The sequence below is a fragment of the Macrotis lagotis genome, chromosome 1, assembly GCF_037893015.1.
Source record: "Macrotis lagotis isolate mMagLag1 chromosome 1, bilby.v1.9.chrom.fasta, whole genome shotgun sequence".
NCBI lineage: Eukaryota > Metazoa > Chordata > Mammalia > Peramelemorphia > Peramelidae > Macrotis > Macrotis lagotis.
Window position 1 is genome coordinate 176,400,418 of NC_133658.1, and position 22,187 is coordinate 176,422,604.

At 34.7% G+C, this 22,187-nt stretch overlaps 1 protein-coding gene across 3 annotated transcripts in view; it reads right to left on the bottom strand.

Moving 5' to 3' along the window:
* Positions 1–22,187, bottom strand: part of MACROD2 (mono-ADP ribosylhydrolase 2) — a 2,318,796-nt gene that overhangs the window by 2,230,765 nt on the left and 65,844 nt on the right. For all 3 annotated transcript variants that reach the window (XM_074209420.1, XM_074209421.1, XM_074209419.1), the window contains exon 3: positions 21,569–21,676. In XM_074209420.1, the coding sequence (XP_074065521.1) occupies positions 21,569–21,676 (108 nt within the window). The remainder of the gene's footprint in view (positions 1–21,568; positions 21,677–22,187) is intronic.

Sequence of the window (22,187 nt, forward strand, 5' to 3'; positions counted from 1 at the left end):
CCCACTTAGTCTGAGCCCTTCTGCAGAACTGAAATCAATGAAATAATAAATGGAAGGAAAGTTGTATTACAGCAAATAGCAGAACAAAGGGACATAGTTATGAATACAAGTGTTTGATGAGTTGGAAATCTAGAAATTCTCAACAAAAATAATGGATAGAAATGGATAATCACCATAATTATTTTTAAATGGATTCTGCAACCCCTCTTCCACATTGGATTAATTCTCTTACAAGATGAAATCCATTATTTAATAAAATCTTGAATTTTGTGATATTGAAAAGTATATGATCAGTCTCCTTGCTAAGGCCTAAGTCTTAGGCCAAGTACTGTCCAAGTACGTCCACTTTAATGATATTATTTTGGAGAATCACTCAAAACCCTCAAGTTTCCTGGAATATTTCAAACAATTATATCAGTCTTTAGAAATTTTCATGAAGTTATTAGTACTTCCCCACTCCTTTTGGGTCACAAAAATATTATTTTAATGTGATGTTTTTCTGATTTTTTCTCTTCTGTATTCAAACTAATGCCTCCTTTACCTTTTATTAGTCCATTTGTTCTCAAATATAATTATTATATCAGATAGTAAACCCTAAAAGAATTCAATCTGATTTAACAAACATTTATTGAATGTCTACTTTGCGCAATGCACTATTTAAAAGCTAATTTTATTAAAGTAATTACAAAAAAGTATGGTATTAGTATTTGCCCCATTCCTTAAAAGAAACATACAAAGAAAAGACAACATTTAAAGATGATATAAATATATTAACATGTAATAGGAGACTGGATAATAAGGGCTCAGTTCCAGAAGCATGTATTCTTGGAGGAGCCATTCCTCTAAATACACCATTACGTGGAAAAAAGGGTCCCCCCCTCTCTACTTCAGAGCATGGGCAGGTATTCTATAACTGTCTCTGGTCCTTTCAGTACATGTCTTTCAGACTTACTGCTAGGTCAGTTCTGAGTGGGAATATAAGTCTTATATGGAAAGAGATTACTAGCCCCAGCATCAGAAGACAAAAGCACATATGTCTGTTGTTACCTCCATTCCTATGATTCTTGTTCTTTTCTTAAGTGAAGAAATCCTGGAGATTAAGGTCATCAGATGTGCATAGTCCTAGGATTTGGCCCTCATGGGTCCCATTTCACTCATGATAACTATATAAAAACAATACTATATTGATATAATAATTAACATTTATAATTAAGATCAACATTATATTTGACTTCCTGTAAAGTCAATCAAACTAGTTCATCACAATTCTCCTTTGTTCCCCAAAAAGAAATTCACAGATTACCCTGTTTGGTATCTTACAAGTCATTATTTTATGAAAACTCCCTTCTAGGGTTCACAATCCTAAATTTCCTTCCAGGTTTTCTCTAAGAAAGGCCTCATTAGCATACATTACAAAATCCAATCTTGATTTCTCCTTGATATCTCATATGAACAGGCAATAGGTAGAAAAGTACAAGGAAACTTTTTTTTGTTAGGTTTTTGCAAGGCAAATGGGGTTAAGTGGCTTGCCCAAGACCACACAGCTAGGTAATTATTAAGTGTCTGAGACTGGATTTGAACCCAGGTATTCCTGACTCCAGGGCCATTGCCTTATCAACTGAGCCAACTAGCTGCCCCGGAAACTTTTTAATACAATATTAAAATCATGCCCTCTTCACTTTTAAATATAAATGGATTTGCTCCCAAATTGCAACTATTAAAGTGGAAAGGAAACAAAAAATGTGCTCAATTCAATAAACATTTACTGACCTCATACTCTGTATAAAATACTCTTTAAAAGTATATTTTCCTACTTCTAGCAGTCCCCTTTATTGGATGGCCACTGTAAGAGTTATGGTTATTCTGAATAAGACATGTCTTTTGCATAGGAGAAAAGGTACTGGTGCTAGGTCTAAGCATCCTACTTAAGTCAATCAGAGGACTTGGAAGAAACTTTAGCAATCATTTGACCCAACTCTTTCATTTTGTAGATAAGGAAACTGAGGTTCAGAGAGTAGAGTAATTTGCCCAGAGTCGTTGCTGTTGATTAGTCATTTTCAATATTGTCTGAGTCTTCATGATCCCACTTGGGGTTGTCTTGGCAGAGATACTGGAATGGTTTGCCATTTCCTTCTTCAGCTCATTTTACGTATGAGGAACTGAGACAAACAGAGTTAAGGGACTTGCCCAGTCTTTTAGATGGTAAAAATTTGAAACTATGAATTCACCCAGATGAGTCTGTCTGACTTCAGGTCCAGCACTCTCTCTACTGCATCACCTAGCTACTTGAAGTCATAAATATTAAATGGCAAAGCCAATATACAAACCCAGGTCCTCTGGCTCCAAATTCAATACTTTCCCTTTACCATTATGCTTCCCAGTTTTCTAAGATGGAGTAGAAGCCACAAGGTACTTGAGGGACTATGATTGCTCCAGAGAGTAATTCAAATGCAGTTCTAGACCATAATCTCCATATTGGGGCATAACCATATTTCCCATCACAATCAACCTTCCAAATTCTGTCTTCATTTATCAAGCACTGAATCTGCCCCTAGGTATTCTGTCTCTGTTCACTGCCTACTCTTAGAATCCCTGGCTTACTTCAATACCTCAGTTCAAGCACTACTTTATGCAAGAGGTCTTTCTTTTCCTAGTCTCCTTAATTGTGAGGGTCTTTCCATTTAAAGCTATTTTTGAGTTTTAAATACATCTATATATGTACATATTATTTCCTTGTTGCAATGTAAGCTCCAAAAGAGGAATTACTATAATGAAGTTTGTTTTAGATTTCTAGCACTTTCCACAGCACCTACCACAAATAAAAATTATTGACTGATTGAGTCTCTTGAACTAGTTATCACCCCAAGTCTCAAGTATACAGTAGATGCCTAAGGAAATGTTGAGTCTGAATTCAATGAATTTGAATGTTGTAAAATCAATGATCATAAATATAATCTACAGAATGCTCTTTTCCTCCATATATAATGAATACAAATTCAGGACAGACTAGCACTTCTATTTTAATGTTATTTCAGAATTGGACACTTAGTTATAACCTAAATAAGATCCAGACAGATTATGATATAGATAATCAGAGGAAAGGGGGGTGTTTGCCAATGAGAAATGGGAAAAAACAGGTTTCTTTACACTTAGGTCAAAAGTTTGATTTGAAAAAATAAAAACAATTTCATGTTAAATACTACCAAGTTTCAACCAAGTATTTTATTGGGGGGGGGGAGAGAATAGCTTAATTTTTTTATAAAAAGGGAATTTTTTTTCCTATATTGACCTTTGGCTAGAATATATCCATTAATAATACCCATTTAGAGCTTCATAACTTAATTTTTCATTAGTCAAAAGAGTAGATATTTAATTTCTCCACATGAACAAAGTAATTTCATAGAAGAAATAGTCATTAATTTTTATCATATATCCAGTACCCTGTTGTGTCACTGACCATTCTAAATATAAGCACTTCACAATTCAATGAAAAATGATATCAGCTGCACAATTTTTTCCATGGCTCTCCTACAAGTTTTATTACTGCTAATAGCATAAAAGCAGACCATGAATTAAATGGATAGCATTCTACCCATTCTCTCTGAAAGACCAACAATATTTGCAAGATCTACTTGACACAAGATTATGTAATGACCTTGCCATTGTAAATGAATTCCAGTTTATATTGCCTTATTAATATAATATTCTTTGCCTACTCAGGATTTGCATAACAGAGTAAATCTAAAATTAATGAAGCATTAGGAAATAAAAGTATTTTAAACTGAATAGTGTTATGATTGTGTCTTTAAAATTTGATAACTAAGTAATTTAATATTTAAATATAATAATAGTAAGCTTTTAAAAATGCTTTGACCAGGTTTTTCAGTAATTTAATAAACATTAAGAAAATTAAGGATATTTAAGAAATTAAACTATAGAAAAACTAAGAAAATATTTCAGTAAAAGTATAGCCCAAGGTGGGGTTATACTGAAACACATAATCAGGCTAGTGTTTAAAATATTATAATGCTGACCTTTGTGATCACTTCTCATTCTGATATTAAAGAATTCCACAAAAAAAGTGCTGTAGATACATCTGAGCTGTGTTATATATATAAAAACAATTAATAACAACAAAAATACCAAACAGTAGTAAAAGAAAATGATTCTTAGCAGAGGATATATTTTTAATTAGTATGGTGATTAAAATTATTCATACTCTTAAGAAGGATAATTCCCTGAAATTGGTGGTTAAATATAAAGGTAAAATTTAATAGAAACAAATTCAATAATAGTCCCACAAGGGTTCAAAAATGAACTTTACAAATAAAATATGTTATGACTAACAGCAGTGCAAAATAGCAGCCAAAAAAAAGCTAATTGAATTTCAAGCTGCAATGAGAAGGATAGTGTTAAAATTCATAGGATGTAACAGTCTCATTATACTTTTCCTACTCACACCACATATGGAGTATTGAGTTCAGTTCTGAAAAGCACATTTTAGGAAAGACATTGGCAAACTAGAGAGCACTCATAAGAAGACTGCATGGATGGTGAATAAATTTGAAATCATGTCAAATAGTGATAGGTTGAAGGAAATGGGGATGTTTAAGACTAGAAAAGAGATGATACAGAGAAAGACATGGTACAATAGTTTCCTTGGTCAAAGCCATAATCAATATACATTTGTTAAGTGTCTATTATGCATCAGGCACCATGCTAAGGTAAAAATGCCTGTTCTATCCTCAAGGAGTTTAATTAAACCCTAATGGAGAAGATGAAATAATAAAGGAAACTGAAAATCAGGATTGAGAGGGGAAAAGAAGGTAACAGGCCAAGGACACGGTAAGTCTCAAAGTAGCTGTAGTCAGGTGAGAAATGAGGAGATATTTTAAAGTATCTAAAGGGCTGTCACATGGAAGAGACTTTTTCTTTGAGGTCAAATTTAGAATTGGGAATAAAATGTCTAAATTTGAAAGAGGAAGATCATAGATCTATATGAGGGAAATTTTCTGAATGATTAGAACTATACAAAATACAATGGTTGTCAAGTGGGTTTCTCCTTGATGAAGGGCTTCAAAATGATAAATGATCACTCATACAGGATATTGTAAATATGATTGTTGGTTGATAAGAATATATTGGGCTTCAACATTCCTTTAGCCCCTAAAATTCCGTGATTCTATAAATGCACATGTAGGTCTAAGGTAGGCTTTACCTATTAAGAAAATGTGTTCAACTTGAGACAATATGACCTGATATAGGAAGACTGAAGCTAGGTATAAAATTAAGTTTTCATGCCTTCTTGAAAGGAAGTACTTAATGAATGGACTAGAGAAAATTATTATACTAAGCTATTCATCATTTTTATTCTACTTCTTATATTCATTCTTTCAACAACTATTTATTAAATATCTACAATATGGCAGGCACTGTGCCAGGCTAATACCAAAGAGTCTCTGCCTTCAATAAGGGGCTGGATCTCAGTTAGGGAGAATAATGAATCCCCTGAAATAGATGTTTGAGTGTTTGTGTGTGTGTGTGTGTGTGTGTGTGTGTGTGTGTGTGTTTAAATTAACTCTTCAGAATTATAATTGTGTAAAATAGGATCACTGGTTTAAGACCCACAAAAATATACAAGAGGAATTTGAATATGTCCACTTCAGAGAATCAGTTATTTGCATTAATGGAGAAAGGGAAAGGGAAAACATAATATATGAATATATACATATATAGAGAGCACCTAGGTGGCATAGTGGATAGAGCACAAGCCCTGGAATCAAGAAGTCCTGAGTTAAAATTCAGTCTCAGATACTTACTATCTGGATGACCCTAAGTATGTCACTTAACCTCTGGCTGCTTCAGTTTCATCAACTTGTAAAATACGATAATAACAGCATCTACCTCACAAGGTTTTATTGGGCTCAAATAAGATAATATTTCAGAAGCTCTCAACCAAGTGCCTGGCATATTGTAGGGGACATATAAATGTTTATTCCCTTCTTTTTTTCCTATCCCTTTCCCTAATAAGGACTTTAAGTGCACTATCCATATTTACCAAAGCAGAGAATAGAAGAAGAGCCAATTGTTACATGGTGCCTTATGCATTTTCAAATCCTGAAGACTGATGTACTATATTGTTGAATCTTCTAATCAACATGTATATTTAAAGAATTATATTTAGTCATTTTCTGACTTGCCTCAAACACTTAATAATTATCTAGCTGTGCGACCTTGGGCAAGTCAATTTACCCCATTGCCATGCAAAAGCTAAAAAAAAAAATTACAAAACTAATTCTCCTCAAGCAAATAGGAAGGAACTAAAAGAGAAGATTCACTGTTTTTTGATAGTGACTACTGTAAAAGTTTGTTCTAGGTACAATCTAAAAAATGAAATCCAGGATTTCTAGTTCCTGAAGCCAATTGTTCAAAAGACCATAGTTTTCAGTGCCAGGTTTAAAATAGCCCTGAAGTCAGTGAAGAAAGGAAGTTTATTTTCTATACTCATTTTTCTTTTTCAATATGGGCTGGTGAAATCCAGAAGAGAAAAAAAAGTATTATTTTACAAAAAGCCTGATTACTATGTAATTTCCTAAGAGCTATAGATATCAGCCCTTTGTAAGTATGTCCAATACTTAACAAGTAGATTAATATCTAAAATGTAATGGTGGGGTTGATTAAATTAATAATCCCACCCCACTGAGAGTAATTAATGATATGCTAGCCCTGATACCCTAATCAGGTGACAACACACCTACTACATCAGTCAATCAAAGGCATTAAATGAAGTATGAAAACTCCTTAATCAGTATGGAAGAATTTAAAAGACTGCATGAAATAAAGTGATCCTGCATTGGAAGTTCAATAAATAAGATGAAGAGACTCAGTTGTATTTCAAGGAACTTGAATAAAATAGAAAGCCAGTGTAGAATCTAAGGAGTCATATGACTGACTAGCCTAAAGGAAAATTCTCTGAGGATCTTGACTGGACTACCAACTCAGTTCCCCTCCTACCCAAAAATGAATCTCATTAATTAATTAATTAGCAGGAAGGGGGAAGAAGAAAAGTGTTTGTTTTCTTCCTATCTCCCTTTCACCACAGATGCACTTTGTAAACTTCAAAACATTAGAAGATTTTGGACTTGCCAAGATGATTCAAGAAATGTCTCGGCAGAATCTGCAGTTGGAGTCAGAGACAAACTAGATACGTTGAAGAAAGGAAGCTTCAGGAATCTATAAAAAGTTCAGCAAAAAACTGGATACCAGATCTAAAAGAAACTTCATAAGGCCTACAAATGGTAAGGGGAAAAGGACAATTTATTCCCCACAGTTGATCTTCATGATTGAGTTTACTTTTCCCTGTACACTGTATGTACATGTGGGAGAAGATGACCATAGTTCTTCCTAGTAAATACCTGTACATAAATACTGATTAAATTAAAATAAATAAAGGAAGCATACAGGTGAGCTATAGAATACTACAGAAATAACTTTCAGCCCTTTCAAATTGCCCCTAGAACTCCCAAAAAATAAATTGTCAGCTGACTTGAGGACTCAGATCACCAGTGCAAGTAGGTGTTGAGAGAATGAGCCCAAAATCCATATATTTAGGGAAATCAATGGATAATTAGTTAATACATGAAAGATCTGGTCAATTTCACAAAATGCATCACAAATGAAAACAGAGATTAACAAAAGCTTTCAAGTATACTAACCAAAAAAATTAAAGCAGATAAAGCAGTATGATGAACTAAAATATCTGTATTGGAAACAAGTACTAAAATGATGAAGTTTTACATTTAGTATCCCTTCCAATTACTTTGTAACTAAATTACTTATAAAGAATTTAATGGAGAAAGTATGACTTGTCTGTTAAGAATTCAGAGATGAACTGTGACCTTTCAGCAAAATTTAAAAATTATTAATTAGTTTAAAAAAACTCCCAGAGAATAAATATCATATAATCTAATAAAAAGGGATGCTCAAAGAGATAACCACAAGCAGAAGATCCTGCCTCACCTTTTTTGCTTATGATAACTTCTATGTCCCCACTTCTGTCTGTACAATGACACTTCAATCTCCTGCTACTGGAAGAAAACCCAGGAATCCCACTCTATTCGGACCCTAATTCTGACTGCTGTAGATATCCTTCTCCAAATTCTCCCTCCCCCACCTATTCATATCACCTGGATGAGCTAGGAGCAATCAATCCTTTCAGTAAAATGATCACCACATCAGGTTTTACTATCTTCCTGTCTTGACCTCCTATGATCTTCTAGGTTTTACCATATGCTCCGCTGTTTTCAGATTAAAAGTCCCCTGGGTCATCAATCCCTGGGACTTTGGGCCTTTCCATTAACATTGAAGTTGTAATCTCTTTACTGTGCTATCCCTCTCTCAGTTAGCTCATTGAGAAAAAAAGACAATTTTTACTTTTCCATTTGTACTCCAGGCCTTAACATGGTACTTGGCATATAATAAAAACTGTAAATTTTTTGTCATTTATCCCTTCATTCATTCATTCATTCACACATAGCTAAGGAACAGTAACAACAAAATCACTTTGAAACAAAAAGTTCAAAAGATGTATACTACTATAGAAGCTGAGGAATTATAACTATAAAATTGATCAATGGAGTTGCATATTCATGGATAATAAAGTTATGAAAAAAGGAAAAAATTAATTTTACTATATCTTAACAGAAATTACTATTCTAAAATATTATGGGAAATATTTGGGAAAATACATTTTATATTAATCATAATAGCATGAGACAAAATAATTAAAAATTAAAGTTCAAAATGAAGAAAGTGATAAAATAAAATATGCAAGTAGGAAATAATGTTAAGATTTCATTGATAGCATAAAATGCTTCAGAATTAGTTGTTAAAAAAGAAAAATAAGTGATCAAATCAAGTTAAAGTAATTCTGAAAGTGCAGTCAGTTAATTTGACAGAACTGTCAGTTAACCAACCTACTGTGTATAGAATTTAGCAAAAGCAACAATTTCTCTAGTGTATTTTAAATCAAGAAGCTCTACTTATTTTAGAAAGCACACAGTTACACTGATATTACTCCTCCTACATATCAGTTGGAGACCTTTTGTGCTGGCAAGACAACTGGTTCAAGTGTTAAACATAGCTTGCTTTCAGAGTTCCTTAAACAGCATAATTAGAGTATTTCAATTGCCCTCAATTTAACCAAGTCCCCCAATCTATAAACAGATTGTAAAGAATTATGTAAATAGAATATTCTGAGAGACCACATTTAAGAAGAATGATGATAAACTAACTAGAGGCTCTAAAGGCTACTAGAATTGTGTTGGAACATTGAATAAAGGAGGATTAGCTGATGATAATCTTGGAAAAGAGATGATTTGGGAAGGATATTATGACTGTGTTAATATTTGAAGGGCCATCAACTGGAAGACTATATAGAATAATATTGTTTGGTTCCAAGACATAACCAGGAGCATTGGTGAAAACTGCAGAGACTAATTTAGACTTGCATAAGGAAAAAAAATGCAAATGAGAAGTATCCAAAAGAAGAATGGGCTACTTGATAAGACAAGCTTTGCCATCATTTGAGTTCATCAAAAGAATGCCAGATGAACAGTTGTTGGCTATGCTATTTTAAGATTCACTAGATATTCATTGTAGTCCCTTCCAATTCTGATAATCAATGATGCCAAGGTTCTACAAAAGTTTGTTTGGGTTTATTCCAGTTCGGAATATGCATATACAGACAGGCAATATTAGCAAAGAGGTCTAGGCAAGAGAAAAAATGCACAGAGAAGGATAGAAGATTAGCAATTATGAAGCTAAAGTAGAAACCAAGATGAGGGGAATGAGGAGGTATCTCTGAAGACTGAATCTCAAACAAGTGCATGATAAATATTTAATTCATTTTGTTGTGAATGTTATTTAATTTTTATTCTAAATTCTACATCCCATCTGTGTCCCAAAGATGGTCTAATGATTAAGTACCACTAACTCTCATTAATGAAGGTACCCTTATTACATTAACAGAGTACTTCAAGACTAGTCAATCTCTTTGTTCACAGAAATTGCTATGGTTGATCCTGTGATCTCAATCATAACAGTTCTAATCCAGTATATCATCTCTATGTTGATGATTCTCAGAAATTCATCCCCAGTCCCAACTAATCGCCTGGACCCAAATCCTATTATCACCACCTCTATTTGCATCACATGATCACTGCAACTATAACATGGTTAAAATCAATTTTTATATCTTTCCTACCATGACATCTTTTCTACTATTAAGATCCTTATCAAATGTATTATCCTTCTCTGGGTTTTTCAGGTATAAAATCACTGGCATATTGAACTCCAAATTCTATTCTTCCTTCAAATTGCCTCATGCATCTCTCCATTTCTTTCCATTCTCAGTTCCACAAACATAGATTATCAGCACCTCAATGTGTAGAATACTTTTGATTGAGCCTGTCTTTAGTCTCTCTCATCTAAAATCTTCCTAAACATTACTGCCAGATTTTTCTTCCTCAAATTTTAACTCCTAGCTCTAGAATCTCAAAACCTACCTACAGGTTCATTATAAATTGCAGAGTCTGACATTTAAAAATCTCTACAATAAGTTCCTACTCACCTATCCCACCATTTCCTCCTTATTCCAAAACATAAATCTGCTCTACCATAGCTGAGCTTATCACTACTCCTTAATAAATTTAGAAGTAACTATGTGATATTAATCTGACACTTTAGAGTTTGCAGTAGAAACTTTTAGCAAAGGTATTACTAAGATGCTATACTAAGAACATTTGGCACAAAATATTCCTAAACAAAATCCTGGGGTACACTCCCAATAAACATGGTATCCATGGGAAGAGTGGGCTAAAATTTAGAGTACAATACAGTGAGGTATGCCATAGGCTATAGGTGTATCAAATGAACAATTAGTTCTGGACATGTAGCTCAGGTTTGGGTGCAGCTCTCATCTGGGTGGATCATTGAGCTTCTAGGGTCTATTTCTTTAGGCCACAGCCTGCAATTCTATCTAGCAAGAGAAGTTCTTTCTTCTCTATTGGGTAACTCTTTCTAAATCCAGATGATTTTCTCTCCACAGTCCTCTGTCCTGGGTCTATTCCCAGGTAGATACACTGTCTCTTATTGTATCAGGATTTCCAATAACATAGTTGATTGTTAAGAAGGAAAGAAAATTCCCTCCTCCCTCCCTCAAGAGCAATTTTCTATCAGAGGTCAGGTTTTCCCTCCACTTCTGACTGCAACTCTTGAGCCTGGAGTGTTCCATCTACAAATTGGCCAACTCTCAAACTGATTTGATACATTTACATATATGTGTGTGTGTGTGTGTGTGTGTGTGTATACATATATATGTATATATATAAAATAAATATTCAACAAATTTTTTCTGAGTATGTTAGGATACATAGATAAATAATAGGTGACAGATAGTCAGACAGCAGACAAATAGAAAGGTAGATAGGGCACCTAGGGCAGCTAGGTGGTGCAGTGGATAGAGAACCAGCCCTGGAGTCAGGAGGAATTGAGTTCAAATTCGACCTCAGTCACTTGACATTTACTGTGTGACCTTGAGCAAGTCACTTAACCCTGATTGCCTTGAATACAAGGACTTATCTAGTCATTTTGATTCATATCTAGCCCAAATGCCTTCAGAGAAAAAAGTGAGGCTGGTGAATGAGCACAGCACCCCCTCATTCAAATCCAGTTCATGTGCATGCCATGGCATCACCACCCTGATATCATGATCTTTGAGAACAAAGAACAAACATCATCATCAAGTAGTTAGATTGATATGGTATCTCTGATTCTCTCAAATGACACCACATAGGAAACATGATGTGATTTTTCTCAAGTAATCACAAGATGTTTCCCATGTGATATCTTTTGCTACAGTCTATGACAAAACTCACAGGAAAGATGAAACACAACAACCCTTTCAAATTGATCAATGACTTATTCACACATTATGACGGGATTATAGGAAAATTTCTAATAAGTTTAACCTTTGTGATTACATTCCAGACCTGTTTACTGACCAAATAATTATGAGAACACATCAACCAAGATGGACAGCAAACTCCTTTCCTTAGACTGATTACAGTGATTACTCCAATTACAGATTCTGTACCTTCTGTATTTATAATAACTGAGTTGATGTGTTATCATATTTAAGATCACTGCAACTCTGAGTTTATTATCCCCATTTTACAGATTAGGAAGCTGAGGCTTAGAAAGGCTAAGTGATTTGCCCACAGAAACAAAACTAAGTGTAAAAAAGTGTCAGTGTCATAAATGAGATTTGAAACTCAGTTTTTTCAAACTTCAAGTTTATACTTTGTCCACTTAATCCATAATGATTCTAATTGCACCAGAGTCATTCCTGAAAGTAAGTCCAGGTGAATTCATGGAATGTCCTCCACCTATGCAATTCTGCCCTTACTTAGAAAAGCTAGGGAAAAATTAGTATTTGGAAAGAAAGGAACCTGAAAGCTATCATTATGGAGCTGTCTCATTACTCAATTCAAGTCCTGCCTCTCCTATTCACATTGGTTTCCCCTCTTTTCTATATTTGTATAACACATTGTCTCTGCCACAAATTTTGTTACTATGTTATCTTGGGTCGAAATCAGTTCTTTCCTATGTATCTTTTTTCGTATCCTCAATTATACAAAATCCTTAGAAGGCAGAACCTATTCCTTACACTCCTTTTATGTTCAACTCAGAGCCTAGCTAGAACAGTTTTACAGAGAATGGGCATACTACAAATAACTGTTGAATCAACTGTAGTGAATATAATTTGACTCAGTGTCCCTGATGTAATTTCGTAATGTTCAGCTAAACCCAGTCATACCAGAATGTAATTGAAATCACATTAACTGCTACTTTGAAGAGTCTCTGTAATCAAATTCCACTCAAACCACAACACTCCAGAGAGGCATACTAGCATCAAGTTAACAAGTTAGTGCAAACTGTGTGAGAGAAATAGCAAAATTTAAGACTGTGAGCTCTGAGTGGTTAGGACCAGGTTTATTTATTTGAAGAACTACTGTCTATTGAATACTATATTTACCACTACTTTCTACTTTTGCCGTTTAGATGATATTTGAAAGTCTACCTGTTTTTCTCTAAGGACCTGTGAAAGTTTTCAAGCATCTTAATATTCATCCTCGGAATTGCTTTTAAAATAGTTATTTTTTTCCAACAAAGTAGAGCTTTTTATATCTGAATAAAAGAAACACATAAAATATCCAGTTATAGAAATAGCTTTATTGTACCAAAAAACTACACTGATTCAACCACATTTGAGAAATTGTACAATGCTTATGAGGATCGCAAGCTGCTCTCATTTTTTAATCCAATATTCTCTTGGTAATGGATGCTATGGAACAACACAAAATTAGTAGGATCATTCATCAATCAATAAGGATTTATTAAGTGTTATGTCCAGGAATTGTGCTAGTTGCTCATGTGGTAGACAAAATTGAATTGTATTGTGCTGATATACAAGACAAAATTGAAACAGTCCTTGCTTTAAGAAATAATATTCCATTAAGGGAGAAATAAAAGACATCAAGGACATGTATTATGAGAAAAGGAGATGGGCCAGTCCTATTGGTAGTAAGAGGTAATTGGAGTGCTACACTGATTTCTGGGTGGGAAAAAATATATTAAAGGAATTAAAAGAAAGCCTTCAGTGCAACAAAAATCTATTTTATGCACTGAAGGCTTTTCTTTAGTTCCTTTAATATTTTTATGGAAGATTTCTGGAAAGATGAAGAAAAGAACAATGCAAGTGAGATCTGAATCACTTCACTTATGATATATACACCAATGCAAGGAATAACCATATCAGTGAAACAGAATATTCAGCTGATAAACTAAATAATCATAGCATCCTTGATTTGAAGCCTGAAGGGGATCTTCACAATCATCTAGCCCCAAACTCTTATTTTACAGATTAAAACACTGACACTTACAAAGCTGTGACTTTCCCAGGATCAAAGAAGTAATAAAAGCTAGAGTCAGGATTTGAACTCAGATCATGGACTGTAGTCCAGGGGAAATTCTCTGTACAGTATGCCATTATATAAGAGTGCTAAACTTAAATGTACACAATACAAACTTTAACACATTTAATATTTTTAAAAGTTACTATGGAAGGAAATTAGCTCATCTAACAAGTAGATCTTTCAGTAAATAGCTGAAAAAATTAGTATTTGAAGAAAGAAGAACATGAACAGTCAAGGAATGGAACAGCACCTCGGGCATAAGAATATCTGAGGTCAATAAGCAAAAGCAACTGCAATGTTAATAAATATGACTGCTATCCTCTGGGTGATAAGAGAGATATTAAGAAATTAATGAAATAACTACATGATTCTGGCTTATTAAAACAATACACTAGAGTCTCACTATAATATAATTTTCTATCAAGGAGAATTTTGTAAAAGGCAGGCACCTGCTAGTTCCAGGCCAAAGGGGTAGTTACTAGACTACTAGAATCTGTTCTGATATGAACCCTGAGGGATACATAATAGTAGAATTCCAGTGTCATTTTATAAATTAGCAGAAGTTAGGAAACAGCAGATAGCTGATTTTTCTGAGCCCCAAAATACAAGTATAATCAAGAAAAATGAACCTTTATTGAAAGCCTAAGAGAAGTGACAGCCCAAAATAGTGGAAAGAACATTAAATTAGGAATCCAGAGACCAATGTTCTGGTCCTGGCTCCCTACCCTGCCCCAACCAGTTCCCTATAAAATGAAGGAGCTGTACTATCTCTAAAGTCTCCTCTAATGATGTTTTGTTTATTGTATAACTTCTGCTTTCATGGGTTAAATTAAAGCTTCATTTCTAACTTCATTCATAATCTTTTGCAGAAGCTTCAGAGTTAGGTATTAGGCCTATTTATTCCCAATAAGGGATACAGATGTTCCTTTCCTTAGGTCCTAAGTAAACAAACTGCATAGCAAAAGATTCTAAAGAGATTCCTCAGCAAAATCCCTCTTTTTTTGTGTTTCTCCAAGAACTTCTTGATGGCATTAACCTAGAAAGGGTCAAAGTGTGACCAAAATGCAATCAATAGTCCAAAAAGCAAGTTAATGATGTCCCATTTTTTTTTGGAGTGAATAAAGGCTATCTTCAGTTTAGTTTTTTTTCAAGTTCCACAGTTTCATCAATGCAACTGGGTCAAAGGCAGACCTAGCCATGACAACATGACAATACAGCAAGATAAGCCACCATCACAAAAAGTCAAAACTTTGGAGAGACTGTTTACAATATGCATTACTGAAAGCACCACTAATAATTTAATACTGACTTCCCCAGTTTGAAATCTCTCTAAGACCTAGTTTTTCCACTTCCATTGCACTTCTTGGATTTTGGCATTCCGAAGAATTTGGCTCCTGATCCACCTACTTTAGGTTAGCCCAAATGCCATTTAATATTTCACCCTCCTTTCCCCTGAGGATGGGCATTATGAGGGAGAGCTTTCCTTCAACTTCGATGATTTGAGTTAGTCCCCTTAGAGAGAAAAGATTAATATCTTCAAACTCTTTTCTTCACATTTATGACTCAGAAGTGGGTTTCAGCAATATCAAAACTGAAACGACAATTAGAAGAAAAAAAAATTCTGCAGAAGTGACAAAATTTCAAAGAGCTTCAACACATGAGGTTGGGACTGCTCAAGATAACTGCTCTGCCTACAGCACTTTGCCCGAGGAGGGCAACAAGCTTCTCAGGATTAGAGACTAGTTTCTAAAAAAATACTCAAGGAATTAGAGGAAAGTTCCCAATGTTCTGAATAGATCCTCTATGTAGAGGATTTCTGAAAAGATGAAGACAAGAATACTACAGGGTGAGAACTGAATTACTTAGGATTTGTACCCCAGAAGGGCAAAAGTACTACATCAATGAAATAAAAGATTCTATTACAGTACTGACTAATCAGAGGATCATAGGTAGAGCCTGAAGGGAATCTCAGTAACCAAATCCTGTATTTTACAGATTAAGATCCTGAGACCCAGAAAATCATATCTCTGGCTTCCTAACTTAGTGTTCTTTCTGCTATTTTAGTCTGTCACCTCTCTTAGACTTTAAAAAAAAACTGATCTTTCAGGATTACATTTCAGAGACCAAAAATCAGTGTGTTGCTCCCTGCCTAATTTGTGCTTCTTTACAAAATTACAGGGGAGTACTACTATAACATATTCCCTTTAGAATGGAAAAGAATACTGATTAATAAACTATAGACTCCAACAGAAATTATGTTCTCTTCCTAAACCAGGACCTGGCCTGGACTTCTGATGCTTTGATGGATTAATTTTTATGCAAGGTTTGACCAGTTTCAGCTGTCATGATATGCCCTGGGTGAACATGGCTACCACCCTGCATGTGCATCCAACATTGTGCATGCATCAAGTCCTACCCCTGGTCATAATACAATCTGCAGTAGAACCATTAGGGCTCTGCTAGGCTCCCACCTGATAGATTGTCAACAGTCTACCAATAGGGCTTATCTGGGCATTGGTAAGGCATGGTGGGGGCACATCTACTTCTTTCTCCCAGACAATTTTATCTTCTGGCAGAGTTCCACACAGGAAAGGAGTCACCCATAAAGTATCTTACACAACCCCACAGGTAAGACCTCCAGAACCTCCTATCAACACTCAAAATGAGTTTTCTTAAATTCTATTCCTTATCTTCAATCATAATAATAATAATAATAATAATAATAATAATAATAATGATAATCCTCAAGATTAAAATGCAAAGCCCATAAATATTATAGATCCCATTAATGGTGGGTTCAAAAATTGCTATCAACTTGATTTTAGACAAAAAGAGAGTAAGTACCCAAATAACAACATAGAGTCTAAGGTTTGTTGTTGGAAATAATTAAATGGTAGAGAAAATAATTAAGAGATGTCCAGATTGGCTTGGGCAAACAGGAAATGAGGAAACCAAACTTCTACAATAATAAGTATGAAAATGTTGAAAAGACATTTGACTTAGATATAGCTCCCTTCCTCTTCCCAATAATGTTAGAGATCAGAGAGTACTGAACAATTCAACTATGACATATAACTCAGGAAGAATTCAGTCCCAGCACTGTCAGAAACATTACTTAGAAAAGACATATACTACATCCAGAGTTCCTGCTCAAATACCAAGACTATTGTGATATGCTTTGCATGTTAAAGCAGAGAGTTATCCCCACATGAGGTTGACACTCGCATTGCCAGAGCTAGCTCAGTACTTGGGAAGTTCTGAAAGAAAGTGTGGGAGAGAAGAGGTATCTGACTACCAAACTGAACTTTTTGCTATATGCCCGTGAAAACTGGACAGTCTACAGCACTATATCAGGAAACTGAATTGCTTCCATTTAAATTGTCTAGAAAGATTCTGAGGATCACCTGATAGGAAAAGATACCAGACACTGAAGCACTACAACATTACTACAGGGATCGCAATGACAATGGGCTGGATACATTATTAGAATCCCAGATGTATGCTTGCCAAAAAAAACTATTTTATGGAGAACTCAGAGAGAGTAAGCACTCACATGCGGGTGAGAAGAGATACCAAGACACCCTGAAGGTCTCATTGAAGAATTTTATAATTGATTATATAGCATAGGAGACACTGTCACAGGACCACCTAGCATGGCATGCTCTCATCAGTGAGGGGGCTGCTCTATGAGCAGCTCAAAAGAAACATGATAACTGCAAGTTTAGAATAATCATCCCAGGTGTTCACATGGACTATTTGTGCCCCATCTGTGGTAGAGCTTTCCAAGCTTGTATTGGTCTGATAAATCACAGTTGGACACACTGCAATTTGTCTCACAGTGATGTCATTTTGCTCTTCTTCAATAATGAAGTACAAGAACCAACCAATCAACCAACCATTAATTTATGCAATTAATCTAGTTCAAGGAAAACAAATCTCAACTAGATAGATACTCTTTGCCAAGTCAGACACGATGTTGGATTTCTTAGAAAAGAGCAGGAAAGGGGGGATTCATTCAACAATTCCACCTCTCAGACTTCAGACCCAATAATAACTAGTTTAAAATACTTAGGGATTATGATTCTGACATAGCTGTAAAACTTTTAATTTTATAACTACTGAAACCAGCAAGAAGCAAGTTAGGTTGCAGTGAGGATAGAATGCTAGACCTGGAATCAAGAAGACCTGAATTTAAATTCAACCACAGATACTAACTAGCAGTGGGACCTTGCTCAAGTCACTTCATTTTACTGGATATAAAAATAAAGAAAGAAAAGCAAGAAATCAAGCAAGAAAATAAGAAAAAGAGACCAGCTACCCCATCCTTTATCGGCTGACCGACCAGCAAGGGTGATGTAATTGATTTTCATGGGGAATACAACTGGTCCAAACAAGAAAAGGTGGCAAAATAAATAAAAACCTTCTAGCCATGGTTACTCCAATTACTTTGCTCAACACCCCCAGCAGTTTTTCAAAGATTCATGAATTTTGATTTCTGGATCTGCCAAAGGAAAGGATTCATAGTATATCTAATTGATATATTCATTTATTCTCAGAGCCTGGCCCAGCACACCAAATTTGTCTGTCAGCTTCCAATACCCATACCAGCACCCACACCAGTCATTTGCCAAATTGTAAAAATGATAATATTTAACTTCATTTCACACTTCTCCCTGTCATGAATTCTAAAGTACAGCCAAACTAGATTACTAGCAGTTTCCAGAGTCCTAAAATCTCCTTCTTCTATACAATCACACAATCCATTTTCATCTTAAAATACACTCCCTCCTCAGCTCTGCTTTTCAGAATACTTAACTTCCAACTTCCTTCAAAGTTCAGCTCAGATACAGCCACCTTGACAAAGCATTCTCTAATTACCCTCAGTTGCTGGTGCTCTCTCCCCCCCTCCTCAAATTACCAAGCCTTTATAACTATGTAGTGGTTATGTTGACCCAGTAGTCTTTAACTTCCTTGGGCTTGTATTCTCAGTGTCTGGGGACACATACTAACAAGAACTGTGTATGAATTCATAAAAGATGGAGTTCATATTGCAATAAGAGACCTCTGCCTTTACAAAGTAATCTTCAATAGTTCTTTGACCATAATGATGCTCCCTAACCTGACAGCATCTTTCACCACTCTGCTGAAACTACCCCAAGCCTTTCCAGTGCTCACCAGAGCTTAGAAGTATTTCAACATCAGAAGCAGCATTAAGTCCTTTGCCTATCTTCTGGTACATTATTCAATATCATAATGGAAACCTACACTTCACATCAGCCTGTTCTGCACCCCAGTTCTGTAAGTATTTATTCCACAAGTTGACCATAATAGAAATTATTTTAAAAAGAATTTAAAAACAATCTACAAAGAAGGAAAAGTAACTATTCATAGCAAAAATCATATTGGTACCACCTTAATATGAAAACATTATTATAGCAATGGCATTATCATCAACATTTGTCCAAACTAATCTTAAGAACCAAGAGAACATCTTTCTGATAGTGTTGCCATCCATTCAACACAAGAAAGACTGAACATTTTTTGTAGGTTCAATTTCATTATTACTTAATTCTCCCCACTGTTACAATAGGCATGCAGATATGCTGTCATGAAAGACCAAATATGGACACCTAAAAGATCATTCACCTCAACAGGTAGGCTTCTACAGATAGCAAACTTTGCCCCTTCCTCCTAATCAGTTTTGATCATGAGTAGCAGTATTCTTGGATCTAACTATCTGCCTTATAAGAAGACTTAGCATTGGTCTCCAGTGGAAGAGAGGTTTCTCATGAAATCCCACAACTCCCTTTCTGTCCATTTCATGGACAGTGCTTCATTATTGCCATGGAAAGGGACTTATTCAAGATATAGCCATATGGTGGCTATAGCTATAACTTTCCCAGTTGGCAGAAATACTGAATTTCATCTTGAACATGCCCCTATGCCATGGAAATTATGCCATCTAGTGGTATTACACACCCTAACTAAAAAGGCTTACTTAATTTCTTCCTTATATTAGGGCTTCCCACCACAGCATGATCAGTCGAACTATTTCTTTTCTTTTAATACAGTGCTTAACTATTTTTTGTTATTTTTTTCCTATTTACTCATCCCCTTTAATTTTTTTGGACATATCCCTTGTAGAAATACATTTTGCTTAACCACTTGACCAAAGTCACCCACTCTATTCCTGAAGAATGGTTGCCACTCTAAAGCCTCCCCTTTTATAGTCATCTCCCACAAGCATCCCCTTTTCATCTCAACATTCTAGAATGAACTAATCACAGAGGTAAAGATTCACCTTTCTACAGCATATCATCCTCAGTACAACAGTATAAAGTATAAACAAAAAGTACATACAAACTAATCTTGGATCAATATAGTCATCAAAATGATTGAGTGTCTACTATCTACCAAAGAATTTTGTCAGATTTTGATATGCTCCTCCAATGAGACACTCCCTTTTGTGGTAATTACCCTTAATTTTTTGTTGTGTTTTTTCCCCCCAGCACTTCCATAGGCAATGACTACTAGGAAGAGCTAAAGGTCATGCAGGCTAAATAGCAATGTACCCTATAAGAAGCCAAAATGGCATGTAAATAAGAATTTCTGCGAAATTCTTGAGACCAGGTCCAATGATCTCCCTATTACCTATATACCACACCTTTCCAGAAACTAGCAGAGATATTCCTTCCCCTCACATAGATGAAGAATTCTAAGATGTTTTGGAAAGGATTATCCTCCAAAATCCAGATCCATTAGTATTTTTACTAACTGAAGATGCTTCTTACATTCAAAAGCAACTATACATTGAACCTCCACTAAAGTCTTCCTCCAAGGTCAATAGACAAATAACCCATCTTGAGTTCCATCAGATCTTTCCAGCTTACTCAGGCAAAATTCATACTTCTTTGGTAGTAGCCTTCAAGAACCCAGAAATCATCTAAGACAGGATGAGACAATAAAGTAGATTTCCTGACATACTTGGATAAATTAAGACAAATAATATATATTTATTTACAGTGAAATACATTAATAGATATTTTAACACATTTAATATATAAGAGTGTTTACTGATTCATTTCAATAGTATCTATTGTTATATATCATTCAAAATTAAATAAATTAAATTTAAGAAAAAACTATGATGAAAATACTATAGTCATGAAGTTTCTGAGTTTCCTCTTTTTTTAGATTAAACCTATTATGATTCATATGATTTTTCATTCCTTCTCCAAATGTAAAATTAAGGTATGAAGTGCTTATAGCCACACAGCTGAAAAGTTCGATTCCATCACATCATTCTAATTTTTTAATGACAGAAGCTGTTTGAGATAATGCTGTAGTTAAAGTAATCTTTAAGCAAGACCTACCCACTGTCTAAGTGATCAAAATATCTCCAGATACTTTTATGGATACCAAAAAGCATAAAATAGTTATGCTATATTATGCAAGAATGAAATATTTTAAATGCTAAACACATAGTCAACATCTCTCTAAACACTATTTAAATCAAATATAAAGTTACTCACCTGCATTGACTATGGCATCAATCTCAAGCAACGTGATGTCACCTCTATAGAGTGAAACTTTTTCACTCAAACCTTTCTTCACTTGTGAAACTTCCTGGGCACTTTCATCTATAATCCAGAAAGAAAAGTGAGGTATGTTTATGTGGAACTTTTTCAAAGAAATGTCATGCATTATAACATCTGTTCTAGAAACATTAATATAAGATAGTTTGTTCTTAAAGTTATAAGTCACAAATCAGATTTATATTTAGCAGTCTTCTACCAGGATGGCTAGTTAGAGAAAAAGATGTGTTTAGTAAAAAGTGAAAAGTACCCAAAATAATAACTTTAATACTAGCACATAGCAATCACTCCAAAATTATTGACTGGTAAATTATTTAAATTTCCAGTTATGAGCTATGTGGCCTTGGGCAAGCCACTTAATCCCATTTGCCTTGCAAAAATCCTAAAAAATTTTCAAGTTTTAAGTAAGAGATTATCATTTGCTATGATAAATTTTATTGTAAAAATTCCTGTTTTAAATTTCAGAAAGAAATTATTTTTAGTTTCAGTTCTAGGTAAAGAAAAAGGAGGTGCACAATTAGCAGTAGCAAGATAGGTGTCATGATAGAGCAAATTT